Below are 22,300 nucleotides of genomic sequence, written 5' to 3'. Positions count from 1 at the left end.
GATTTTTAATAGACATAAGACTTTTGTGGGTTTTGTAGTGAATTTCACATTTGCATTTTAAGAAAGGTATTCTTTTTTGTCCTTTCCTTTTCTTTTTTAACTACTTACTCTTGAAAACATTTCTTCACCCTTCCATCCATGGTGCTGAGTCCCGTGTTGAGAACATAGAAGACCTTACATAATAGTGCAGGGATGGTAATCTCTTTGCTCATCAGTTTTATTTTCCTATTGTATAAATGTAAACACAGGATGCAAAAGAGAGGACAGTTAATCAAGCAAATAATTGATTTCCCAGGTTATAAAAACATCTAGGCTTAGAATTGAAAACAAAATACGTAGACTTTTGAAAGTATAGGGGTTTTTTTTGTGTTTCTTTTTTAAGCATTCTTCTGAGTCAGAGGAGAAAAGAATTACTTTGTGAACTGGAAAGACAATGGTGTATCTTTAAAATCCAAAACTCTTCAATGATGCCATTCATACTGCGGTTCACACCCATGGTGTGTGCCCATGGTGGATATTCAGTGGACTTATTTTTCACTTGCAGGCTACATAGTAGAATGTACACCACCTTGGATTGTGTAGGCTGCATAGGTAGACGCTGGCAGTATAAACACCTAGAGTATATGACAGTAGGCTTGTAAATGTATACTGTTCATGCTCCATATTCTAAGGGATTTTTGAAATTAAGTCTACTTTGTATATAATATACCATTAAGACCATAATAACCAGACATAAGTATGTGTGCTTGGAGTTAAATCGTGGAAGGCAATGGATTTGAGCTTCACCATTTTTTAGAGAATGTATCACACCCTGTTGTGCTAAATGGATAGCATTTCCTAGAAGTAAAAGTTAATTTCATTCTTTACTTTTTGTGGGTTAAAAACCACAAAGTTGAAATATAGTCTGCAAAATATACTGCAAATATATGTGAGAAGTCTGTGAGCAAGGCCGAAACTTAATTGATATGCTGAGAAATATATAAAACATACAGCCGCTGTATTGAGAGAATGAAAATTAATATATGAATGTTTTAGCTAATGTTGCATTTTGCCCCCAGAACCTGGTGTTTATTATCGTGTGCTTTCGCGGGAGACAGAAGCAGCATCAATTGGAAAAACGTTTCTTAGTGAATTGAGAACAGTATGGCTTTCTAGTTCCTAAGTGGGAAACCGGGTTCTTTGGTTTCTTTGTTCCCGGTTAAGCTGGTCCCAAGCTATTTTAGCTGAACATTTTACATACTAATGGAGTCTAGGGAAGTGCCTTTGGCAGCTGTTCATGGGATAATAATGAAATACGCTATTTAGTACGGCACGCCGCTGCAGTAAAATGTGGCGGGGTTTTATGGCGATCTTGGTGAGCAGAGCCGTATTCACTTTAAGTTTAACAAGTGTGTGAACCTGAGTGAGGAAGTTGTATTTTCATATGAAAATAACTAGTGCTGTTTTCTTACAGGTAAAGAAAACCTGCACAGAGTCAGATGCTTCGGAACCTCAGAATTCCAGGTACAGTAAAATAAAGGGCGAGACTCCACTACGAAAAATTGCAACTTTGGAGAACTAATAAGATGTTCTGCTCCAGATACAACTGTGATTTGAAACATTGAGTGTCTTTAAGAAGTTATCTGTATGGGAATTATTTATTATACTGGCTAGGGTACCGTTAAGCATAGTATTAATAAAAATAACACCGATGGAAATCAACTTTAAAGAATAATAGTAGAAATATCTCTAGAAATACTTGAAAACGTATTCCCGTAGCATTCATTATTTTATGTCCACCCTCGTTTTTCTTTCTAATCTCTTCTTATAATATATTCCTATCAGAAATTTTGCCAGAAACTGGATAACTTTCAAATCTGTGTTTACCAAAAAAAACTAGAATAGTTATTTTGTTCTATCAAACGTTGCTGGAGTTTTCGACTGCTATCAAATTGGAAGCATCAAAATTAACTTGGCATTTTCTTTTTGGTTATTTAAAATCTGTAGAAATGATGAATTAAAGTGGTCAGGCCACGAGGTACAGGAATGCAGCACCATTTAGTTGCTTGTGGTTGGACCAGATGCCCAAAAGATTTTTTTTTAGGTGTACATATTTTCATTTCAAAATTCAGGCCTCAATTAAGTGGATAAGTTAAAGGTACTGTGAATACCATTATGATAATAAATAATAGAAAGAATATGATATTAATGATATAACTTAACCTCTTGCATTGAGAAATTTGTATGTAATGGTGAGATGTTATTTTGTCCTACTCGCTCCAGCATATGATGAATATAGTGATATCAAACAATACAGATCTAGGTAGGATGTTAATGACCACCATATTTTCCCTTTGGAGAGCAAGTATATGTAATGCAGAGTCCAATTACAGTTTCAGTAACTCTTCCCTTGTTTTGTGTAGCATGATATTCCTATAATGAATTCCTACACATATTTCACTAAAATGATTTTATATGGTCGTTTCTTTTGGATCATCAAAAGTATTTCATATGATATAGGATTTTTGACATTTGATCTTTGTCCTTTATAATGAGGTATCAAAATAGAACCAAATAGTTTTAGCTTATTGGAGCATTAGGAAATGGATGAACCATTAAATTGTTTCCTACAAAGCAGAGTGATTCCAGGATGGATGGAGAGAAGACCTAAGCTCTATTCCTTGTAGGCATTTTCTTCCTGATCATCTTGCTGACCTCTATGAGTGACCTACCTGTGACTTGTTATTTAAGTGATTATGTAACGTCTGCAAGCAGCTACAATATAATGGTCCTTATTATTAATATATCATATCAAAATGTTTACCCTTGAGGCCACTCAAGAGGTTTGGACAAATCGTGTTATGCTGAAATAAATTTTAGACAAGCAGAAAGCCACCAAACTGATTCAGTGTTCACAACTGATATCAATAGAGAAGAAACAGTGAGTTCAAAGCTCAATGTATTTAAACCCAGAACCGTTCTCTTTTATCTAGCAAATCCCAGCACATATGGCCTTAAAAGTACAATTTTATTTTTAAGGTAAATACTGGTTATTTTTGAAAGACTATTTAAAATATATTTTATTATTTCATAGTGTATATTATACGTGTTATTATAATATGATGTAAAACCTATATATCAGTTGAAAAGTATCTTGAGTTCCTGGAAACCAGTAGAGGTCACCATGGATTAGGTGCTTCTAAAAGTTTTCTAATCTGTAACATAAATGGGTAAAATTAGGCAAATTAATTTCTAAGGACTCTAAAGTTTGTGATATCAAAAAATAAAATCCTTATTTATTAAAATCTGAGATGGAAAGACCTTCAAGATGACTTGTAATTGTTTATTGTTTCCATGTTGTGCAGACATTTCCACAGTGGCTGGTCTCCTCTCCTAACTTGTGGTGCAACGGTCAGTCTCCACACCCTAGTAGTGTCTGTAACAGAAAGATGTGGCTATTCTCAGAGTCTCTAATTATTCACAGATATTAGGTCTGGGAGTGCGAGAACAACACTTAGTGAATGCAATGATGGAACACCAAGAGGAGAATAAAAATATGCTAAAGAACATTCTGCACAAAAAGGCTACAACAACTTAGTGAATAGTCAACAAGTCAAGGAATCCCAAATACAGTATTTATTATATGCATGTACTGAGGTTCAATTTTTATAACCTATCAAAAAAAAAAAAAACCCACATCAAAATGCCTTTGTTGCAGACACTGGGTAGCATTACTTCAGCCTATGTATATATGGGTACATTCTTTCTTGCTCATTAAGAACCGCAAACATTCATATATTCTCTCTCTCTATTCCTCTCCCTCCACTCCATCCTCCCCTCCCTCTCTCCTTCCCTCCCATCTCTTCCTGCCTGTGTGTGTGTGTGTGTGTGCGTGCGTGCGTGAGAGAGAGAGAGAGAGCGTGACTCAGATTGAGATTTAAAACCTGGGACTAGGTAATTCTATTCTAAACAAATCTCAAGTAAAGAAGTGAGCTCAAAATGAAATCCTGTATCAGCATAAACTGCATGCAAGCTGGAGAGCCAGTGCCTTATAAAATGCTGCCTCACTTGGAACCTGAAGCCAGTATCCTTCATTTATTTAGCTAGCTTTATAGTGTGTTGGTTTTGGATTGGAAAGATTAGAATGAATGCAGAATGGAAAGTGTTTTTACAGTAGGGAAGTAATTAAATTGGGTGTGGAGACTGTCAGGAAAATTCTTGGAGTGACATACGTGTATCCACAAATTCTTTGTCTCGCTTGGCCTTAATTCCTCTTTTGGAAAGAAACGCTTGGGCTGCAGATGGTAGATTTGGAAAAAAATTTACAAACACATGCCATATAAGTAAGGTCAAGATGTCTTCTTAGAAATCATGTCGTGTGTATACTAAAAGTCAGACATCGGGGATAGTATTTTCTCAGTTTCAAAAAACTGTATTGAACTTGATATCATAGAAGAGGATATAATCTGCTTCTCAGAAAAATTGACATTTCTTAAATGTATTATTTTTACTTTCCTTTGTGTTGCTAACCATGTCCAGAATATTGTATTGTTGGCCTTTGTTCCTAAAACTAATGTTAGCCATAAAATGGGTACTTGAGAAAACTAAAATGCATATTTTTCTCATATTTTACCTTACTTTAAATTAAGTCTGTTACTAGATAAGCCATCTTAAAACATAAACTGAAATATCATTTTTATGTTGATTTTTTTTCTATATTCAATAGCCCATAACGCCCACGTGATTTCTTGGAGATCTTCTGTTTCTATTTATTTTTCCTTTGTGGGCCACTAACAAGTAGAGCATTTTCACCCAGAAGAGATCACAAACATAGAAATGAAATAAAACTCAAGTCAGGCAACTTTGTTTCATGCTAGTTCTGATAATTATGGAGTAAAGAGAAATAAAAATTTTGGTGAAATTGGGCTGTGAAGTGACTTCTAGGAATCATCCCAGTTATTTCCTATTATTTCTTCATCTCATCCTGGCTACAGGACTGCCAGCAGATTACGTAAGGAGATCTAGGGAAAATATTAATATGTAGGAAGTACTTATGCTCATATGAGTGGAGACGATGGTTTTTCCACGTGGAGAGTGAAAAGAGATTCAGTGGGTAATGGTGACCAGGGGCTCTTCCTTGCTTCATTGGTTGAAGAGGTTGGGTTTGCCAAGAACTTAGTGATTGCCTGAAATCAGCAGAGGCCTGGGCTGTGTCTCCTTGGCCTCATCTGTGCTAACAGTTACCCAGAGAAAGGCGCAATGACTGTCCAACTTTTAAAGAGGTGTTGGAATTAGTCTCAATTGATAATCTAATATTAAAGTGAGCCTCAGGAAGTTTATCTATTCAATATCTGTGTGTAAAAGTTTAAGAAATGCAACTAATTCATCTCATGAAAATAGTTATTATTTGATAATATTATATTAAAGGTATTAACTTATACATGGTTACACAGTGGTGCATGATTATTTGTTAGTAAGATAATGATTGCAGCACTTCCAGAAGTCTGAAACGTGTATCTATATATAATTGCCTGTCAAAAAATTAAATACTGTATTGTTTTCATAGCTGTGAAAGCTGAGGCTCCATGGGGAAAACACACATAGTATTTCCCTGTGTCAAATCAGAGGTCCATCTCGCCCAACATTCTGTCTCCAAGAAGCATCAAAAATCATTCCTACCAAGTTTCACTTCCTCAAACTTGAAAATTTCAGGATGTGATTCCAATAAATGTAGATTCTCTCAGTAACACAATCTCGCTGTACAGCCCATGGAATTAGGTAACTGTTTCTTGGATTTAGTTACGTTATTGTCATATACTATCTTTTTGACTAATGAACCCAGAAAATTACTAATTATAATGCAAAGTAATAATTAATTCCTTCTGGTTGTCTAAATCCATCTCTTTGACCTTATACTGTATACTTCCCCTGAAAATGATAGGTGATTGATAGATATTCTAGGAGTGTGAGCTAATTCTTGTGCTTGGGGATTTGAAGAGAAAGACCCTGATCAAGACACTGTCTACGTATAAAATGATTTAGTTAACCTGAGTCATATTATGATTCACTCTTTTTCTTCCCCATTTGGAGAGCGTTTTATCTCATTTCAAAGTCTGGCCTCATGTGGACACATCTCCAGTCTCTTCATCATTGTGGCTAGCACTCACTGGAGGTTTTCTGAATCCATTTTTCCTTTTCTGGTCTGTGTTGATAGATTCCTGCAGGTGTGGAAGCGGCTGGGGTTCTGAAGAAGAGTGAATGATGGGTTCTGTTTTGCTGTTAGTTGTGTCCTCAGTATCTGGGCTGTCTTGACCATTTTGGTCATGGAGCACAGTCAGCTGATTTCCTCAGATATTCATTGGGATATGTGCTAAATCCCTGGTATCATTGGTAATTGCAGAATTAAGGAACAGTCTCAAAACAGATGGTTGCTTCTTAAATGCTTTATCATATATGTGCCCAGTGAGGCCTTTCCCATAGCTCATTGGGAACTCCAGTAATTTATCTTTCTTGGCCATCATAGATGAATCAATGAGAGTAAAATAATACATGTCAGAGACCCTCAAGCATTGTTATTCACAGAATACTTGCTGATTGTCTGTTTAAAACTGCACAAGACTGGTCCTTAAGCCCTCGAAGACAGAAGAGTAGGCTCAGCTGGAGGGAGGAAGGGCCTTGCTCTTGACACACCCTCACTCACGTGTGTGTTTTTGGCCTGCTCTTCGCCATCTTCACATCCCTAGGTTTTATTCTTGATCTTTCTGCTTTCCTTTCATTTCATGTTTTTCCATGTATAATCTCTGTTCACCACTCTTGACGTGGCCCACAATGCCTCGCTGCTCTGGCCACTTCTGTTCCTCCGGCCTGCGTTTCGTCAGGCGTCCCTGTGGCAGGTCTGCCTTCACAGATCCCATGCTCCTCCTTCCACAGAGGCTGACGCTCCTTCTGCGCTCCCCTCCCCCTCCCAGGCTTGCTCACCTCCTTGGTTTTAACTCATCTTCAGATCTCTGCCCAGTGCTTCTTCCTCAGGGAAGCCTCTGCTGGTTGGCTGACTGGTCCAGTTCCACTGTCACATGGCCTCATGACACCTTATGCTTCTCTTTCAGAGCTGCCTCATTTGACTGATGCCTGCTTCATGCCCTACACTCCGAGCTCCTCGTGGTTAGGGATCGTGTCTGCTTCCCTTGGTCCACTGCTGCATCATTAGTATACAGCACAGGGCTTAGCACATTGCAGGCGTGCAACACCCACCTGTGAAGCGAATGAATAACATCCAAGTACACAAATGTAGCTTGCAATTTCTCCTGGGAATCTCCTGGAAGTCTCTTGTAATCTCAAATCCCTAATGTAACTTTTTTAGGGATTTCTCTCCACCATCTCAAACTCCACTTGTAAAAAATTACAATTATTCTTTCCCTCCCCCAAGATCTTTTCTTTCCAGTGATAATTCCCTCAGTTGTCCTGCCTCAGAACTTGAAAGTCATCTTTCACTAATTCCTCCCTTTCCTTTCCCAAATCTTGCTGGTCATCAAGTTATATTTAATTTTTCTCTGCTATGTTTTGAACCTCTTTATCGTGCCCTTTCCCACTGCCACCATGAAAGTTCAGGCTCTGGTCAGCTCACTTCTGAATTAATACAACAAATCCCCGTGTGGCTTACTTGGGTATAGACTTTGCCTTTCTATTCTGCCAGGCTGTTGGATGAGCCTTTCTTGTTGACGCTTTCCATCTGGGATTACCCCATTTGCTGATCAGAAAGACAATATTAGTAGATGTTTGCAGTACACACCGAAGCAGGAACAAATTACCTTGAAAATAAAATTGCATGCAAGAGGTAAAAACGAGGACATATGCTATCCATGCCTAATTGCTGTCCGCAAAAGGTCAGGGATTACCTGGGCTACCTGTTCTCCACTCTCCTGTTGACCTTCTCGTATGTTAGATGTTCACTGAGTCCTATTTCATAATTTTCTTTAGTTCCAAACTGACATAAGAGTACAGTCGTGTGTCACTTAACGACGGGGACATATTCTGAGAAATGCATCGTTAGGTGATTTCATCATTGTGAGAACATCATAGAGTGTACTTACACAAACCTAGGTGGTATAGCCTGCTTCACACCTAGCTTATAGGGTGCTAATTCTTCTGGGACCGCTGTCATATATGTGGTCCATCGTTGACCAAAACGTCACTATACAGCGCATGATGGTACACAAATCTAACATGGATCGTAGAAAATACAGTTCAGAAAAAAAATATACTAGTTACATAGGAGCCTTGATTTTCATTCTTCCCTTGTCCTGTCCCCATTTCCAACATAGATGTTGGAGTAACATAGGATATTTGTGGACTCTGTGACTACCCGAGAGCGTCTATTTTCAGGCAGTACTTATCTGGTGGTTCTACAGATGAACTCATTTCACTAGAGGGATAGAGGAGAATAATCCTGCTAGAGGGCACTTGAGTGCTGAGCACTATGGGCTGCAGTGGTCAGGAAGAATTTCATGGAAGATTTAGGGCCATCGCTGAATGTCAAAGAGGAGGTAAGACTTGAAGAAATGGGAGAAAGAGAACCCACAGTGAGGTACCAAGAAGGTCTAGAAACTGGTATCTTTTATGAAGGCTGAGTAGTCCCACCTGATTCATGTGGAGAAATAGTAGACAAGACTGGAGAATGGGTGAATTAGCACAGATTGTGACTGGCTTGAATTCCTAGTTATTTTAGTTAAGACTCATTAGTTGCAGTTACCAATGTGAGCCACTTCAAATAGAAAAGGGGAGTTTGTTGTTGTTATTTTGTTGTTGTTGTTGTTTTTAAATAAGGGTGTGATATCTGAGAGAAACTGAGAAGAGACAGTTGCTGGATCTCATAAGGTCTGGAGCCTGGGCCCCCTTCCTGTTCATCTCTTAGCCACCTGTGTCCTCACCGCTTAGCTGCTTCAATGTCTTGATCTCTCTCTATGAAGATTGGCTGATCTGTCTTATTTTTCCTCCAGGCCCCACAATAGGAAGAAAATGCCCATGTGACACTGCTTCTGATTTTATAATTGTTACCTCTTTATGTACCATGTTATAGAATCTCTCTCTTTTTCTTTATCTCAGTTCCACGTTTCCAGGGAAGGGAATGGTATCAGAGCGGCTTTCAGGAGCCACCTCTGGGAGCACATGAATCAGGAATTGGAAGAACTTGCAAGAAAAGGATGCTGATCAGATAACCCAACAAGTCCCTCTGCTTTCTGCCTCTTCCCCACCTATTTTACCCAACACGCCTTCCCCCAGTCCCTCATTTTATATAACCCAGCGTATACCCCTCTCCCCTTCCCTAACTAGATGTAACTCAGTGGTTATCCATTTCACTCTTATGGAGACTTGGAGCTCGATCTCATGGGTCAGGCAGCTGCAAACTGTGATCTGCAAAGCAGAGCTTGCTCAAGAGCTTTAAGTGGAGTGGCAGCAAGACTTCAAAGTCAGAAGAGCTCCATTCACCTCTCTGTAAACCTTGCTTCCAACCCTTGACCTTCCTGTACCCATCCCCAAGCTGACCGATTACTATTCAATGGACCCAGCCTTTCTTCTGCTCTCCAATACCAGTCTAAATATAAACTGCTTTCTCCATTTCCTGTGGTTAATCTGGTTGTTACATAATTGTCTCATGAATACACTTGAAACTGCAATTTGAATTATTTACCTTTCTGAAGGTAATTTTGCCAAAATGAGTGTCTAGATTTGGACTTTCTTTCACAACCAACTCTCAAACACCCCTAAAGAAATATGATCAGCAATCAATATCCTGGAGTTCAAACTCGGAATTTTGTCAACTTGTCTTTCAGCATTGAGAAATCACCAGTGGATTTCTGATGAGATAATAGCATGATGAAAATTGTGCTTGTGCTGACCCGTCAGCCCTGGCACAGGTGCCTGGAGGCGGGGAAACCGGCTGTGAGACCTAAGAGGCTTGAGAGCCTAGCAAGTGGTACTTATTTTGGGGAAAGCATTATACACTATTTTTTTCATGGTTTAAACACATTTTTATAAATTTCCTACATCATGTATTTATTGTTTTTTTTTTAAGAACAGATACACACACACACACACACACCCTCATGTGCCATTTAACGCCATTTTGGTCAACAATGGACTGCATATATGATGGTGGTCCCATAAGAGTAGTGTCATAGATCCTAGGTGTGCAGTAGGCTCTACCATCTAGGTTTCTGTAAGTACACCCCACGATATTTGTGCAATGACACAATCACCTAAAGACCCATTTCTCAGAACGTATCCCCGTTGTTAAGCGGTGCATGACTGTGTGTGTATATATATATAAATGAAATAATAGATTTGACTTGAAATAGGCATGGTGGCACTGGGAGGGATCTGGCCTCTTTCTGACAGCTTGCCTTATTCTCCAAAGATGAGAAAATGCCTGATTTCCCCACGTGCATGAGTGATGAATTCCAGAGAATGGCTGTGTTTCTGGTCAGCCTCTCCTACGGTAAACTGAGTTCCCCTGAGTCTTTATGGTTACTTATATGAAACAGTCTTTCTGGAGACTATTAGCTGCTTTGAATTAATTTGGTTGGAGTAACACATGATGTAAAGTAACATTTGTTTAGGGACTTTTATCCAGAGGACCAGAGGAGCTAAGGCAAAACTCTATGTTGCATCACAGTAATAATTAAAATTGTTATGGAGGAGGCAGTGATGGTCTATGAGTTTACACTTTGTTAGCCAATAGTCTGCTTAGGAGTTACTGGTCTGCATAAATCATGGTTATTCTGGACTTGGGGTATCTATAGTGTAAAGTTCTGGATTCAATGTGAGTAAAAACATGGAAGCTTTGGGGAATTCCCCTTTATGTTGGGCCAACCTAAGGTGGGAAGAAACACGAGGATTTTACAATTTTCTTTTCAGCAGTTCACTTGTAGGAACACTAGTTCTTTCCCTAAAGTTATTAATTATTGGGCGTCTATCATATGCAGGCACTGGTGTGAGTGCTAGAGATACTTCAGTGAACAAACCAGGAGCATACGTGATAATGGAGGATGGTAGACGTGATAATGGAGGATGTTAGAGAGTGATCAAGTCTAGGGAATCAAAGGGAAGATGAGGAGTATTGGGGGGAGTAGGGTGTGATTTTAAATTGGGTGATGCTTAAGGCTTGAAAGAAATGAGAGAATAAGCCAGGAAGAAGGCTGGGGAAGTGCATTCCCGTGGGGAGGAGCCAGTGCACGCAGGCCTTCTGTGGAAGCCTGCCCGGCATGCTCAAGCAACAGAGGACAGTGTGGCTCAAATGGAGTGAGCCCAGATTTTCAAATCTGAAATAGCAACATTCTAGAAAAAACATCTATTTTCAGTCTTTCCCTATTTTGAAAATATTTACTTGGAATTTTAATAAATCAGTTGCAAATAATTTTTTCTTGACTTATTGGTAATGTCTCTGACAGGCACCTCATCCATCACTGCTACAAGATGGGGCTGACCTACAGCCAGGAACACCTCTCTTTGCCACACCACACACATCCTCCAAGACAGGGCTCTCTCCTGCTATGCAGGCTTCAAGCTTCTTCACTAGCAGAGCTCAAAAGCCTGAAGCCTATTTTGTTTGTTTCTTTTTCTTTTTTTTTTGTAAGTAATGCTCTTAAGATTTCAGCCATAAATATAAATGAGGGCTTACTAAGGATTCCAAAAATTTGATTCATAAAGGTACACAGATTCTGCTCATTGTCTCACATTTAATCGTCACATCTCAGTTGTCTTAGCAACCTACACAATGTTCTCCTTTGCTTTTCAGTAAGCCAATGGATGAATGGGTTCCTTGTTCCTCTGTTTATGACTTTCTTTCACCTGATACTTGATGTCTTTCTGCCATGCTTACTGTGCCAAGTAACTGTCTTTATATTCTTAAAATTCATGTAACTAAAATTAAACTGTATTTTCCTAAAAAAACCTAAATTTCTAATGAGAAAATATCCAACGTAAGAATAGTTGGAAGAAAGATAATTAAGCTTGTATTACAAAAAGGCCTTCATTGTAATCATAATTAACTTCCAAGGCTCTGCAAACTTGGCAGACTCACTTATCTAACAGACTTCACCCACGCAGGCATATTTGTGAACTACAGAGGAAGAAAAAAGCCTGATGACAAATGTGGGCATCATAGAGTTGACTCCCCCAAGCTTACATGCTTGCTTCTCTCAGGTCTCTCTCGGAGTGTGTTTTCTCTTACCTGACACATCTTTCTCAAGTTTCAAGCTCATAGTGTAATAAGGTGGATGTAGGCATGTTTACATGGCATAGTGGGCACACGTGGTACCCTGCCCGAGTTCACATCCCAGCTCTTTGATCTTGTTGCAAACTACTTCACTTCTCAGTGCTTCACATTTCCTCCTCTGACAAATGGATAATACCATAGTACCCCATGGGGTTATTTTAAGGACTAAGTGGAGGAATATTTCAAAAAAACTTGGAGAGTACCTGCCACATATTAGGTGAATTTAAATGACTGCTCTTATTACAAATTGGCATAGTGATGGTATTGACAAGTGACAGTCTAACAATATAAAGGAGACAAAAAAATAATGAAACATCAGTGTAAGAATGCAAAACGCTTAGTCCTGTGGGATGCATTGGCATTAACGCTAAAAGCCCTGAGTGCTTTAGGAATCCCTGAGGGCAATGGCGTGCCTTAGTACAGGATAATGGTTCTCATTAGTGTCCATCACCTTGATTCTGTAAGTAAAAGTTACATTATGTTTAGCATCATAACACGTTTTAGAATTATTTTATACAAAACAATTCCATTTTAAATGTGATATTGCTTAAGAAGATGTACATTTCAGTAGCACAGAAAATTTCACTAAACCCTAATGAGCGTTCCTTGAAGGTTCTGAATAGCTGAGGTTTTGTAGGATTACGTTCTTTTTCCCACTAATAGGAGCAACTCAAGTGTCTGGATCACGTAGGGCTTTTTTAAATCCGGTTCAGGTACCTAGCACTGTACCTGGCACATAGTAAGAAAGCAATGAATATTTATTATGTGAACAAATGAATGAATAAATAAGCAGCTAGTTTTTACATTTTTTTGGTGAGAAGTTCTTCATGTCTTTATCTACATTATTCTCACTACGATATGCTGCGCAATAACTAATAAGGTTTAAATGTCATTTGTAAACAGGGTCAAATCTAACAGAGGCTTCTGAGTTTGCTGTAGGAAATGGGGTGACTCTGCGTCGCAGCTCGCCCCAAGTTCAGTCCCACTTTCTGCCTGCTGTACACTGTCCCCTCTGGTTAGAGACAAAAAACTTCACTTTTAAGAAAATCCTAGTTTGCATGATGAAGTTTATGGTCACTGTCATTAAAATCATCCTGCCCTTACCGAAGTTTCTGAGATAGAAATGTACCAGTGAATCAGTCTCTCTTTCTCCATCCCCCCCGTTTTCTTCTCTCTCCCTCCGTCTCCTTCCTGTCTGAGGACAACTTTTATAATGGGGCATTGCTCTCTTAGCTGTGAAGCTTCGCAATATGTGAAAATGCTCCTTGGAACAAAAGATCGCTCAGGAAATAGTTGTTCTGTTTTTATAGATTTGACCTAAATTGGATGCTCCTCGGTTGCATTCTGCCATGAATTAATTTGTAGAAATTTCATACGTCTCAACGATGATGCCATCTTTTCAAGAACACACTCAGTCTTATTGCATGAAGTGATGTAATCCTGTATTATTTCTCTCTCCCGTCTTACCCATTCTCTCATTTTCGGTTATTGTTCAGATGGAAGATCCAGAGTCCCGATAATGGGGATGTTAGCCATAATGTTAGTGCCTGGGAAAGGACGATTCATGTGGTTTGGCAGAATGCCAAGGCAGATGCACCACGCCTTCCATGCGGCAGCTGTTGTAGTGCAGAAAGCTGCCTTCACAAGGGAGCATCGTATCTGGCATCAAACGGGAGACCAAACAGGCTGTTGTAGCTCCCACGCTGACTCTCACCTCCTCGGTCCACAGTGCTGCTTATGTGCTCTTGGGTAGTTATTATCCTAGGTGTTCTCATTATTTATTGTTGTTTGCTTTCAAGAGAAACAATGATGATAAGCTGTGGTGTAGAGAGCAGGTGAGGTGTGTGTGGGACATGGCTGGATTGCCCAGTGTGTGGTGACCCCCTGGTGTTTCTCCGAGGGGCATTTGGAAGAGTCAGTTCTCTGTGAGGCGGGACCGCCCAGCACATTGCAAGACTGTCCGAACCTGAGTTCTTCCGAATCTCGGTAGCAGCCCCAGTCAGTGAGGACCCCAAACTCCCTGGCATGTCAGACACTCCCCAGGTGCCCAGTAGACTGGTTGTGGTCCGAGGAGGCTACTCTGTGTCCTAGGAAATCCGTGTGTGTCTCTTGGACTTTGTACAAAAGGTTTGAGAAATTCAAGGCATAGAAAATGATGCTAGTGAAGCCAGCCTTCGGAGGGCCCAGAATGAGTCGCTCAGCTTTGCTGGGAAAGTGCTCTGCTCTGTAGTCTCTGACAATTAACCCCAGTCATGACTCTCATAGACACCTGACACTGGGACAAGGGCATCCATGTGACAATAGAGGCAGCAGAGCACAACCCATCAATACCTTAGAAAAACGACTCAAGGTCAGTGTCCCAGTAACAGCATTTGACTGTAGGTGCTGCTTGGGCAGAATCAATAAGCACCAGAGCCGGAATTCAAGGCCTTTTCCTGACAATGGAAGAAGAGCAATGCGAGGTTTCAGAATTGTTTCCCAAATTCCTATATGCTCAATGCCCTTTTACTCTTTCCATTCCATTTCTAATCTATCTGTTGCATTCCAGCGAATGAATTCTTGGTATATGGGGCACATGAATTTTTATAAAATTGAATTTTACTTCATGATAAAGATTTTTTTTCTTCATATAGTGGGAACTAGTGATCTTCAAGGAATATTAGAAATAGTTGGCTTTTACGTATTGGTAACCTCTTGTTGATTTATTACTTATTAGTCCTCTAAACAGGTATTGGGAAGTCTTTGGAACTGCTTTCTTTTACTTGCACATATGACATATGCCCAAATTTCTCACACTGTGTTCTTCGCTGTGTCCTTTCCCCTGTGGTCTTGCATTGAGGGTCCATTTAATTAAAGCAGCTGAGTGGCTGCTAAATAAAATTGGAAAAGAGAGAGGACAGTGCAAAATGTGGGCCTTGTCTTCAGATCAGAAATCAGATGACTAGCCAAAGAATGCTTGTTTTCCATCTCTCCAATTCCTCAGAGTGCCCGAACTGGTTTCACAGACCATGGGAACTGATTCTGTGTGTATGGGCAGGGTGAAGAGGCTGTTGAGACTAGTTTATTTGAAGTATTTTGAGTGTTTTTTACTTTCTAAATAATCTTACCCCTTTTCTTATGGGAAAGGAAATTTTATGTAATAGAGTTTCATTAAACTGAATTTTCACTCCAGATGGAAGCTGCATCAGTTGGTTGGACTCTCAGTAACTGAGCGACCCTCAGCATAGGGTGCCATATCTTCTTTAGAGCATCTCAGTTATCCAGCTGCTATTTTTTTCTTCATTTTTTCATGCTACTTTACCCAGTTGGCTTTTCTATCGGTATTGTCAGTAGTAAGAGTCAGAACTTCTAAGTTTGACATGTGTTTCTTATTTCAAATTTCTCTCTTAAAACTGCTCCCTTTTCATGCTTGCTATAGATTTGTTTGAAAACTCTGGGGAAATTCCAAATTAGTAGACTCCAAAATTTCACTGAAAGTATGGACATTTTCTTTTGTAAATTGTCCATACTGTAGAATGGGAAAAGCCAGCTTCCTAAAGAAGGTCCTAATATGACTTCCTTGAAAAAAAGGCCAATTTGCAGGTTACGATTCTATCAGTAAAATCTTGCCCCCGACTACAACTGGCGAAATGTGCACACAGAGGAGGGTTATTGTTGCAGCCGATGGGATTGGTGAATGATGCAGGAGCGCTGGATTTGTTTAAAGATTAATCAATCATAAAGCACGTGAATGGAAATTGTTTAAATAAGTATAAGGTATAATATCACTACCCAGTTATTTATCTTTTGGCTAAATGCGTGCCTTCCGAGGGCTGCAGTCTTTCACTGTCCTGTCTGTCCACAGAGCAGTGCCAGCTCAGGCCAGCTCCCGCCCACGCCGGGTCACGCCAAGACCAGGTCAGTATCAGAAGGAGTCAGCTGGCTTTGCTAGTGGATTTTCTGAGCATAATTTATACATGCTCATTTTTTTTAGTGTCAGACCAAGCATATTTATGTGATAATTTATTCTTTATGATTGTAAACCATTTAATTTGGAGTGAATATAAATTATTCTTAACGAAGCACTAGGGACAGAAAGAAATTACTTGTGTTAAACTATTACTTTAGTATATTTTTCTCTCTCAAGTATGAGACACTGATATTCAATATTGTTCATTATCTGGTTAGTTCCCTGGATGTGTGTGTGGTGTAGAAAAGTGGGCAAGTTAGGGAGTTAAAAACAGGTTGATATAAGTTGTTGAAAAAAAAAAAAACAAATGAGTCCACTTATGTTTTAAATCAGGGGTACGTTTTCACTGAAAATATTTTCTAATGATTCACAGAAGAATGTTGTCAACTTTGACTACATCTGCTGAAAATCAAAATATAAGTAGTTACATAGCGTTGAATTCTGGCAGGAGTCTATGCTGTGACATGAAACAAAGTTTCCATTAAATGACAATTCTTTTGTGTTTTTCTGGCTTTAAAAGTAGTCTCCTGACTTTTAAAAATGTTAACAGCATTTTTTCTCCTCTGCATTACACAGATAAATTGGCACCATGCCTGTGTGATTTCCAGAGGAGGTTTCTTAGAATAGTGTAGATGGGAAGATAATTGTTTAATGTCAGTGTGTAAAGTTCTGCATAGCTTAAGCAAAATTAAATAACATAAAACACAAAGAGGAGGTTTTGTATAATTATTGGGAAAACATAGATGGAAGGAACAATTACGCAGTTAGATCTGAAAAAGTGGGAACTAGGGTTTCCAAATTTTTGTATCATTCATAAGGATCCTTGCCTCATTCCCTGACATTACTTGATTGTTATTGTTTCTGAATTTTGCACATCAGAATAGCAGTGTATTTATCTTACTTATTTCTTGGGGCTTTTTTGTGTGTGTGCTTATATTTTCTCTATTTAAAATAGTTTCATATGCAAATGAAACACAGCTAATATATGTTATGTGCAAAACAGCATCATTGCTAAAATATAAATTGATCCAGATACAAGTTAGGAAATTATGTGCAAGCCCCTGGCATAAGCAGTCTGTGCTAATATAGGGATTTTTGTTTAGCAAAATCCATGAAAATAGACCAAGTATTTGTGCCCTCATCATCATTGAAGGCTGTCACGCTTAAGTCAAGGATGCTAGTGTGGTGTACAAAGTATTACTGGTTACCTTCTTTTAACAATGTTATTTTTCACACACCTTGGAGATGTTCTGAATTGTGGTTTGGGTTCAAACCAACTTTAGTTAGCATCTGTCCCTTTTATGTTAAATTGTAGACTGTTTTTTTCACTCGTTTGGCATAAATTCTAATCAATTCTAACGTCTGTGTGTGAGAAAGAGAAAGAGAATTTGAAATGGTTCATAGAGCAGCTTTGCTTGTGGAATTAGACTGACAGACACAGCTCAAGTCCTCCTAGTTTATTCTGTTCCTCTCTTCTTAGAAAACAAATCAAATAAACTTAATCTTCAGACACCGAAGAGCTGAGTTCAAACATCATTCCCCTACTTAGTAACGGCCAGGTTTCTTATCCTCTTATACCCCAGAGATCTTGTACCTTCCTCTTCTATTTGCATGAAGACTAAGTTAGATGATATGACGGTTAATGTTCGACACTTAGTAAACACTCACTGAAAGGTAGTTATTATCTTCCCGGATGTACACAGCTGACCCTGGGGAATTATGACTCGACCTGTTGAAATGTGGAGGAATCCAGGGCTCAGCTTTCCTAGGAGTAAGCAGCCTTGGATCCAGAGTCTTTTCCTGCATAACTCTCTCTAATATCAGAAACCCAATATTTTAGCAGGCAGGGAAAAGACGACAGGCAGCCACATGCCATGGGTGCACGGTACTGCTTTTTCTGTCCTTTGAGCAGTAACTGCAATGAACTAAGGGGAAAAGAGGAGAGAGCCTGGAGAGCTGCTCATGACCTCGTTATGACCAGCCATTGTCACTGGCTGTGGGACGACTGTCCTTTACCCTTTTGTTCCAAATGATGTATAGGTAATTTCAGCCAAAAACATATTTTTTCAAAATTATTCATAAGATTCTTGGGAGGGGGGATATATCCATGGAAGGAAGGATTTACATGTGTGTATGTATACACACACGCACACGCACACACACATTTTGTTTATACCATCGAAGATTTGTGGACCTAGCGTGTACACTTACCAGAGTGACACAGAAGGATGTCTAATGGCAATTCGTAAAACTCCTCCAAAATACCTTATTAAGGAGAGGTACTTTGGGTGCATCTAAGTCATTGAGTGGTGGGCTCTTATTATATTATCTTTATTATTTAATTAGTTGCTTGTTATTTAGTAAATAGCTCTCTAAATACAACACCCACCCTTTTTATTCTCTGTTGGGTTTCCAAAATTTTAACATTTATAAAATAACACACTATTATAAAAAACATTCCAACGTTAGAATCTAGTTAAGTCTCTGGAAGCTCAAATTCAAACTGCTTAGTCATCACCATGAATACTGAAATATGTGCTGAAACAGTTGGGTCAGTTTTTCCCTGAGCAGATTCATCTTGATGAAGCACTGTGGGAATTTCTGGCTGGTGTTGAGAGTCTTGTGGTGGCCCCTTGCTCCGGTCTAGGGGGCAGTGCAGTATGAAGAGGCTGTCCAGGCTTGGCCCAGAGGGGTGGGGGCTCCACATCAATCCCACGTGTAAAATTCCTGAGCCATCACCAAGGACGCTCTTTGTATATTAGCTCAGTCAGTAATAATTAGGATCATGTTAGATGCATATTAAGCCAGAAGCTTTACATTTAAATGCAAAAGAATAACAGAATAAATCCAGTTGCAAATATAATAAAAATCTTGTGTTTATGGAGAACTAAGAGGGAGGATGATAAGGGACAGGACCAGACCAGACCAGACAGCATGGAGTATGCACTGTTAATTATTTCTTACTTCCATCAATTGTGAAAATAATAGTACTGCTAATAAATACCTTTTATTGAAGGCTCGAGCAATGGCATTGCGCAGAGGTGAGGGGCGGGGCTCGGCAGACTTGTAGTCTGAGTGGAATCCCAGCTCCCTGGCGTTTGCTCTGCCCCCGGGGTCCTTCTCTTAACCTCTCAGGGCCTTGGTCCATCACTTTCGTCCTGGGGACAATAGCAATGCCTGCCTATCAGAGCTGTTTCGAGGATTAAATTTGCTCAACCAAAGCACTTAGAACAGCATCAAGTGCTCTCTTTATTTCTGTCACTACTACTGTGTTTATGCATTTATGGAAAAGGAAACGTTAATACTGTGCGGGCCAAATAGTAGGAAAAAAAGTGTTTTGATAAATTAGAATTTATTTGGTTTTAGTGAACCTGAAGGTAAATGGGATTCTGAGATTCTAAAAACAGAAAAGCTTAAAACAAACCCAGCTCCTTTCAGACCATCTTAATTTGTTTATAAAGAAAAACAGAAATTGACCTGACAGTGAATGGAGACTATGAAACAGTTAGCTACCTTGCTTTGTTGATTTTTCCACAGACTTTAACTCCTAAAGGCTTAGCCTATGCAATAGTGTTTTAGCGGCATGTTCATATAAAATAGATACTTTCTGTTTTCCTCCAATGCCTTCTTTAACTTAAGGGGAAAATATTAAGCCTTTCCTGGTATGTTTAAACTTAGGGTAGTACATCAAGTGGACAATGTCAGTTCAATATTAAAATGACAACTGGATGAAAGTGTTCATTAAGAAAGATTCTGTGTAACCTCAAGGATTTTCCCTTATATCAAGCAGTATTGATTTTTCATGATTGAGTTCATCTCCTGAAAATATTCAAACTCAGTGATTGTAGTCTTTGATTTGCATATTCATAATTTGGACTGTCTTTTATAAAGAAAGGAAACTACTCCACAGCTCATACTTCAGAACTGGAGAGATCTTTTCCTCTCATATATTCGTAGTAAAAATGTCTTGGGAATTTAAACTCTTGATGTCTTTGCACTGCTTCCCATATTCATTTTTTTAAATTTAAAGTGAGTGCTGCCAACAAGAGAGAGATTAGATGAAAAATGCTGAGCACATTGCCTATTTTCTAATTCTGATGTTATTTAGTGATGAGGGGAGAGCAGATAAGATCCCCAGTTACTGAAGCGATGAAAACTTCCCTCCATTGATTCCTGCACATCCATTCGGCCAGTATTTATCGAAGACTTTCATTTGTCCCCCTTGCCTTGCTCCTTCTGAAAAGACAGTACACACTCTTACTGGGTTTGACAAGTAGTGGTTCCTAGTTCAGTATTTTTCTCAAAACATTCAGAGCTGATTTTTTCATGTTATAAATGTAATACATTGTAGATCCTTTAGGTAGAAAATACCTACAGTCATAGTAGATAAAATAAAAATCATCTGTAACTCCAGCTCCCGCAGTCTTCTAATGATAAGAAACAATTCCAGTTGTTGGCTTGAATATTAAAAGCTTTTCCTGGTATAGAATACTTGAGACTAATAATTTCCTATCCATTTAATTATGAGCTAATGTAAGTCTCTAAGTAACAGGAAGCCTTTTCATTTCGTTTTGGAATGGACGTCTGGTTTACGTGTGGCCTGCTTCATCAGCCGCCTCAAAGTGGTTTGTTTGCTTCGATCCAGCTTCTCGTCCCCTTGGCTGTTCATGTGAGGAGGGAGAAATGGGAAACGCTGATTGCTTGTTCCCTTGATTCAACATCTACTGTTACATTCTATTTTGAAACTCTCCCCTGTCGGTACCTGCTCACTCATTCTTAGCTGCCTTTAAACGTGCTATTCTTTCTGCTTGAACATACGCCCTTGGTCCTTCTTGGGGGTATCTTTTACTTTTCCTTTCTTACTGGGATCATAATTCCTAAAAATCATTTCCTAGTGTGCTGAGTTCAAGGTGCCTTTCCTACCCACTCCTGAATGCTCACCACTGCCCTACCTCGCCTTACCCGCTGTGCTGGAACGTTATCTGACTCCTTGCCACCCTAAGTGGACTTTGCATTGGTAGAGACCATGCTTTTTATCTGTGTTCCACGGATCTTAGCCATCTGCTGGCACTTGGAGGTGGGTGTCATAAAATACTGGATATGTGAGTGAGTGAATGGGTCAGCATCATTTTGGCAGCCTCTGTCTTCCAAGAAAAACCAGAATGTAATGCACTTCTTATAGTCTAAGTAGTTCTGACTGAATATAATGGTTATCTTGGTGGTAGAAAGCACTATTGTTCTGAAAAATTCAAGGCTGTCCAGTGACCTTTTATTTATTCTTGCATTTTCACAGTGAGGCAACTAATTTCTACAAGTCTCCTAAAAAGTTGTTCTCAGTGTTTTATATTCTATTATGTATCTATGGAATGTAAATATTCTTGATTCATTAATTCAATAACTCAGTTCAACAAACACTTATTAAATGTCGATAATGAGCTAGGCACTACTTTAGATGGGGGTACCCCAGGGTATAAAATAGATTAAAATTTCCCCTTTGGAGTTTACATTCTAGTGGAGGGAGGCAGAAAATAAGCAAGATTAATGTATAGAGTGTATTAGGTGCTGGTAAGTGCTGTGGAGAAAAACAAAGCAAGAAAAGAAGAAGAGAATATGTGGGGACGGGGGGGGGGGGGGCGGTGACAATTTTGCATTGCATGGCCAGAGAAGGACTTAGTGAGAGCATTATGCAGAGGAAATGAGGGGGTCAGCCATGCAGATGTCTGGGAGAAGAGTTCCAGGCAGAGAGAACAGCATGTGCAAAGGTCCTGAGGTGAGAGCGTGTTTGTTGTATTTTAGGAACATTGTGGCCAGCTGGAGAGTAGTGAGAATGGAGTGAGTGGTAGGTGATATGGTAGGGGGTAGAGTGGAGGGAAAAGCAGTTCATCTAAGGTCATTATAAGAGTTTTACCCTTTACTCTGAGTGAGCTGGAAAGCCATTGGCGGGCTGTGAGCTGAGGATTGAATGACTGACTTTGTTTTTCATAGGATCACTTTGATTTCTCTGTAAAGCAGTGCTGTACAGTGTATCTCTCTGTGATGGACACATGCTATAGTCTGTGCTGTCCAGTGTAGTAGGGACTACTCACATATGGCTGCTG

At 39.4% G+C, this 22,300-nt stretch overlaps 1 protein-coding gene across 20 annotated transcripts in view; it reads left to right on the top strand.

Moving 5' to 3' along the window:
- Window positions 1-22,300, top strand: part of EYA4 (EYA transcriptional coactivator and phosphatase 4) — a 253,017-nt gene that overhangs the window by 132,559 nt on the left and 98,158 nt on the right. For 18 of the 20 annotated variants that reach the window (XM_046677381.1, XM_046677398.1, XM_046677397.1 and 15 more), the window contains exon 3: window positions 1,454-1,503. The exons of the other annotated variants lie outside the window; for them this stretch is intronic. In XM_046677381.1, coding sequence (XP_046533337.1) covers window positions 1,454-1,503 — 50 coding nt within the window. The remainder of the gene's footprint in view (window positions 1-1,453; window positions 1,504-22,300) is intronic. 20 annotated transcript variants of the gene reach the window in all.

This window comes from Equus quagga, chromosome 11 (genome assembly GCF_021613505.1).
Source record: "Equus quagga isolate Etosha38 chromosome 11, UCLA_HA_Equagga_1.0, whole genome shotgun sequence".
Taxonomy (NCBI): domain Eukaryota; kingdom Metazoa; phylum Chordata; class Mammalia; order Perissodactyla; family Equidae; genus Equus; species Equus quagga.
This window is presented reverse-complemented; position numbering and strand designations above follow the sequence as displayed.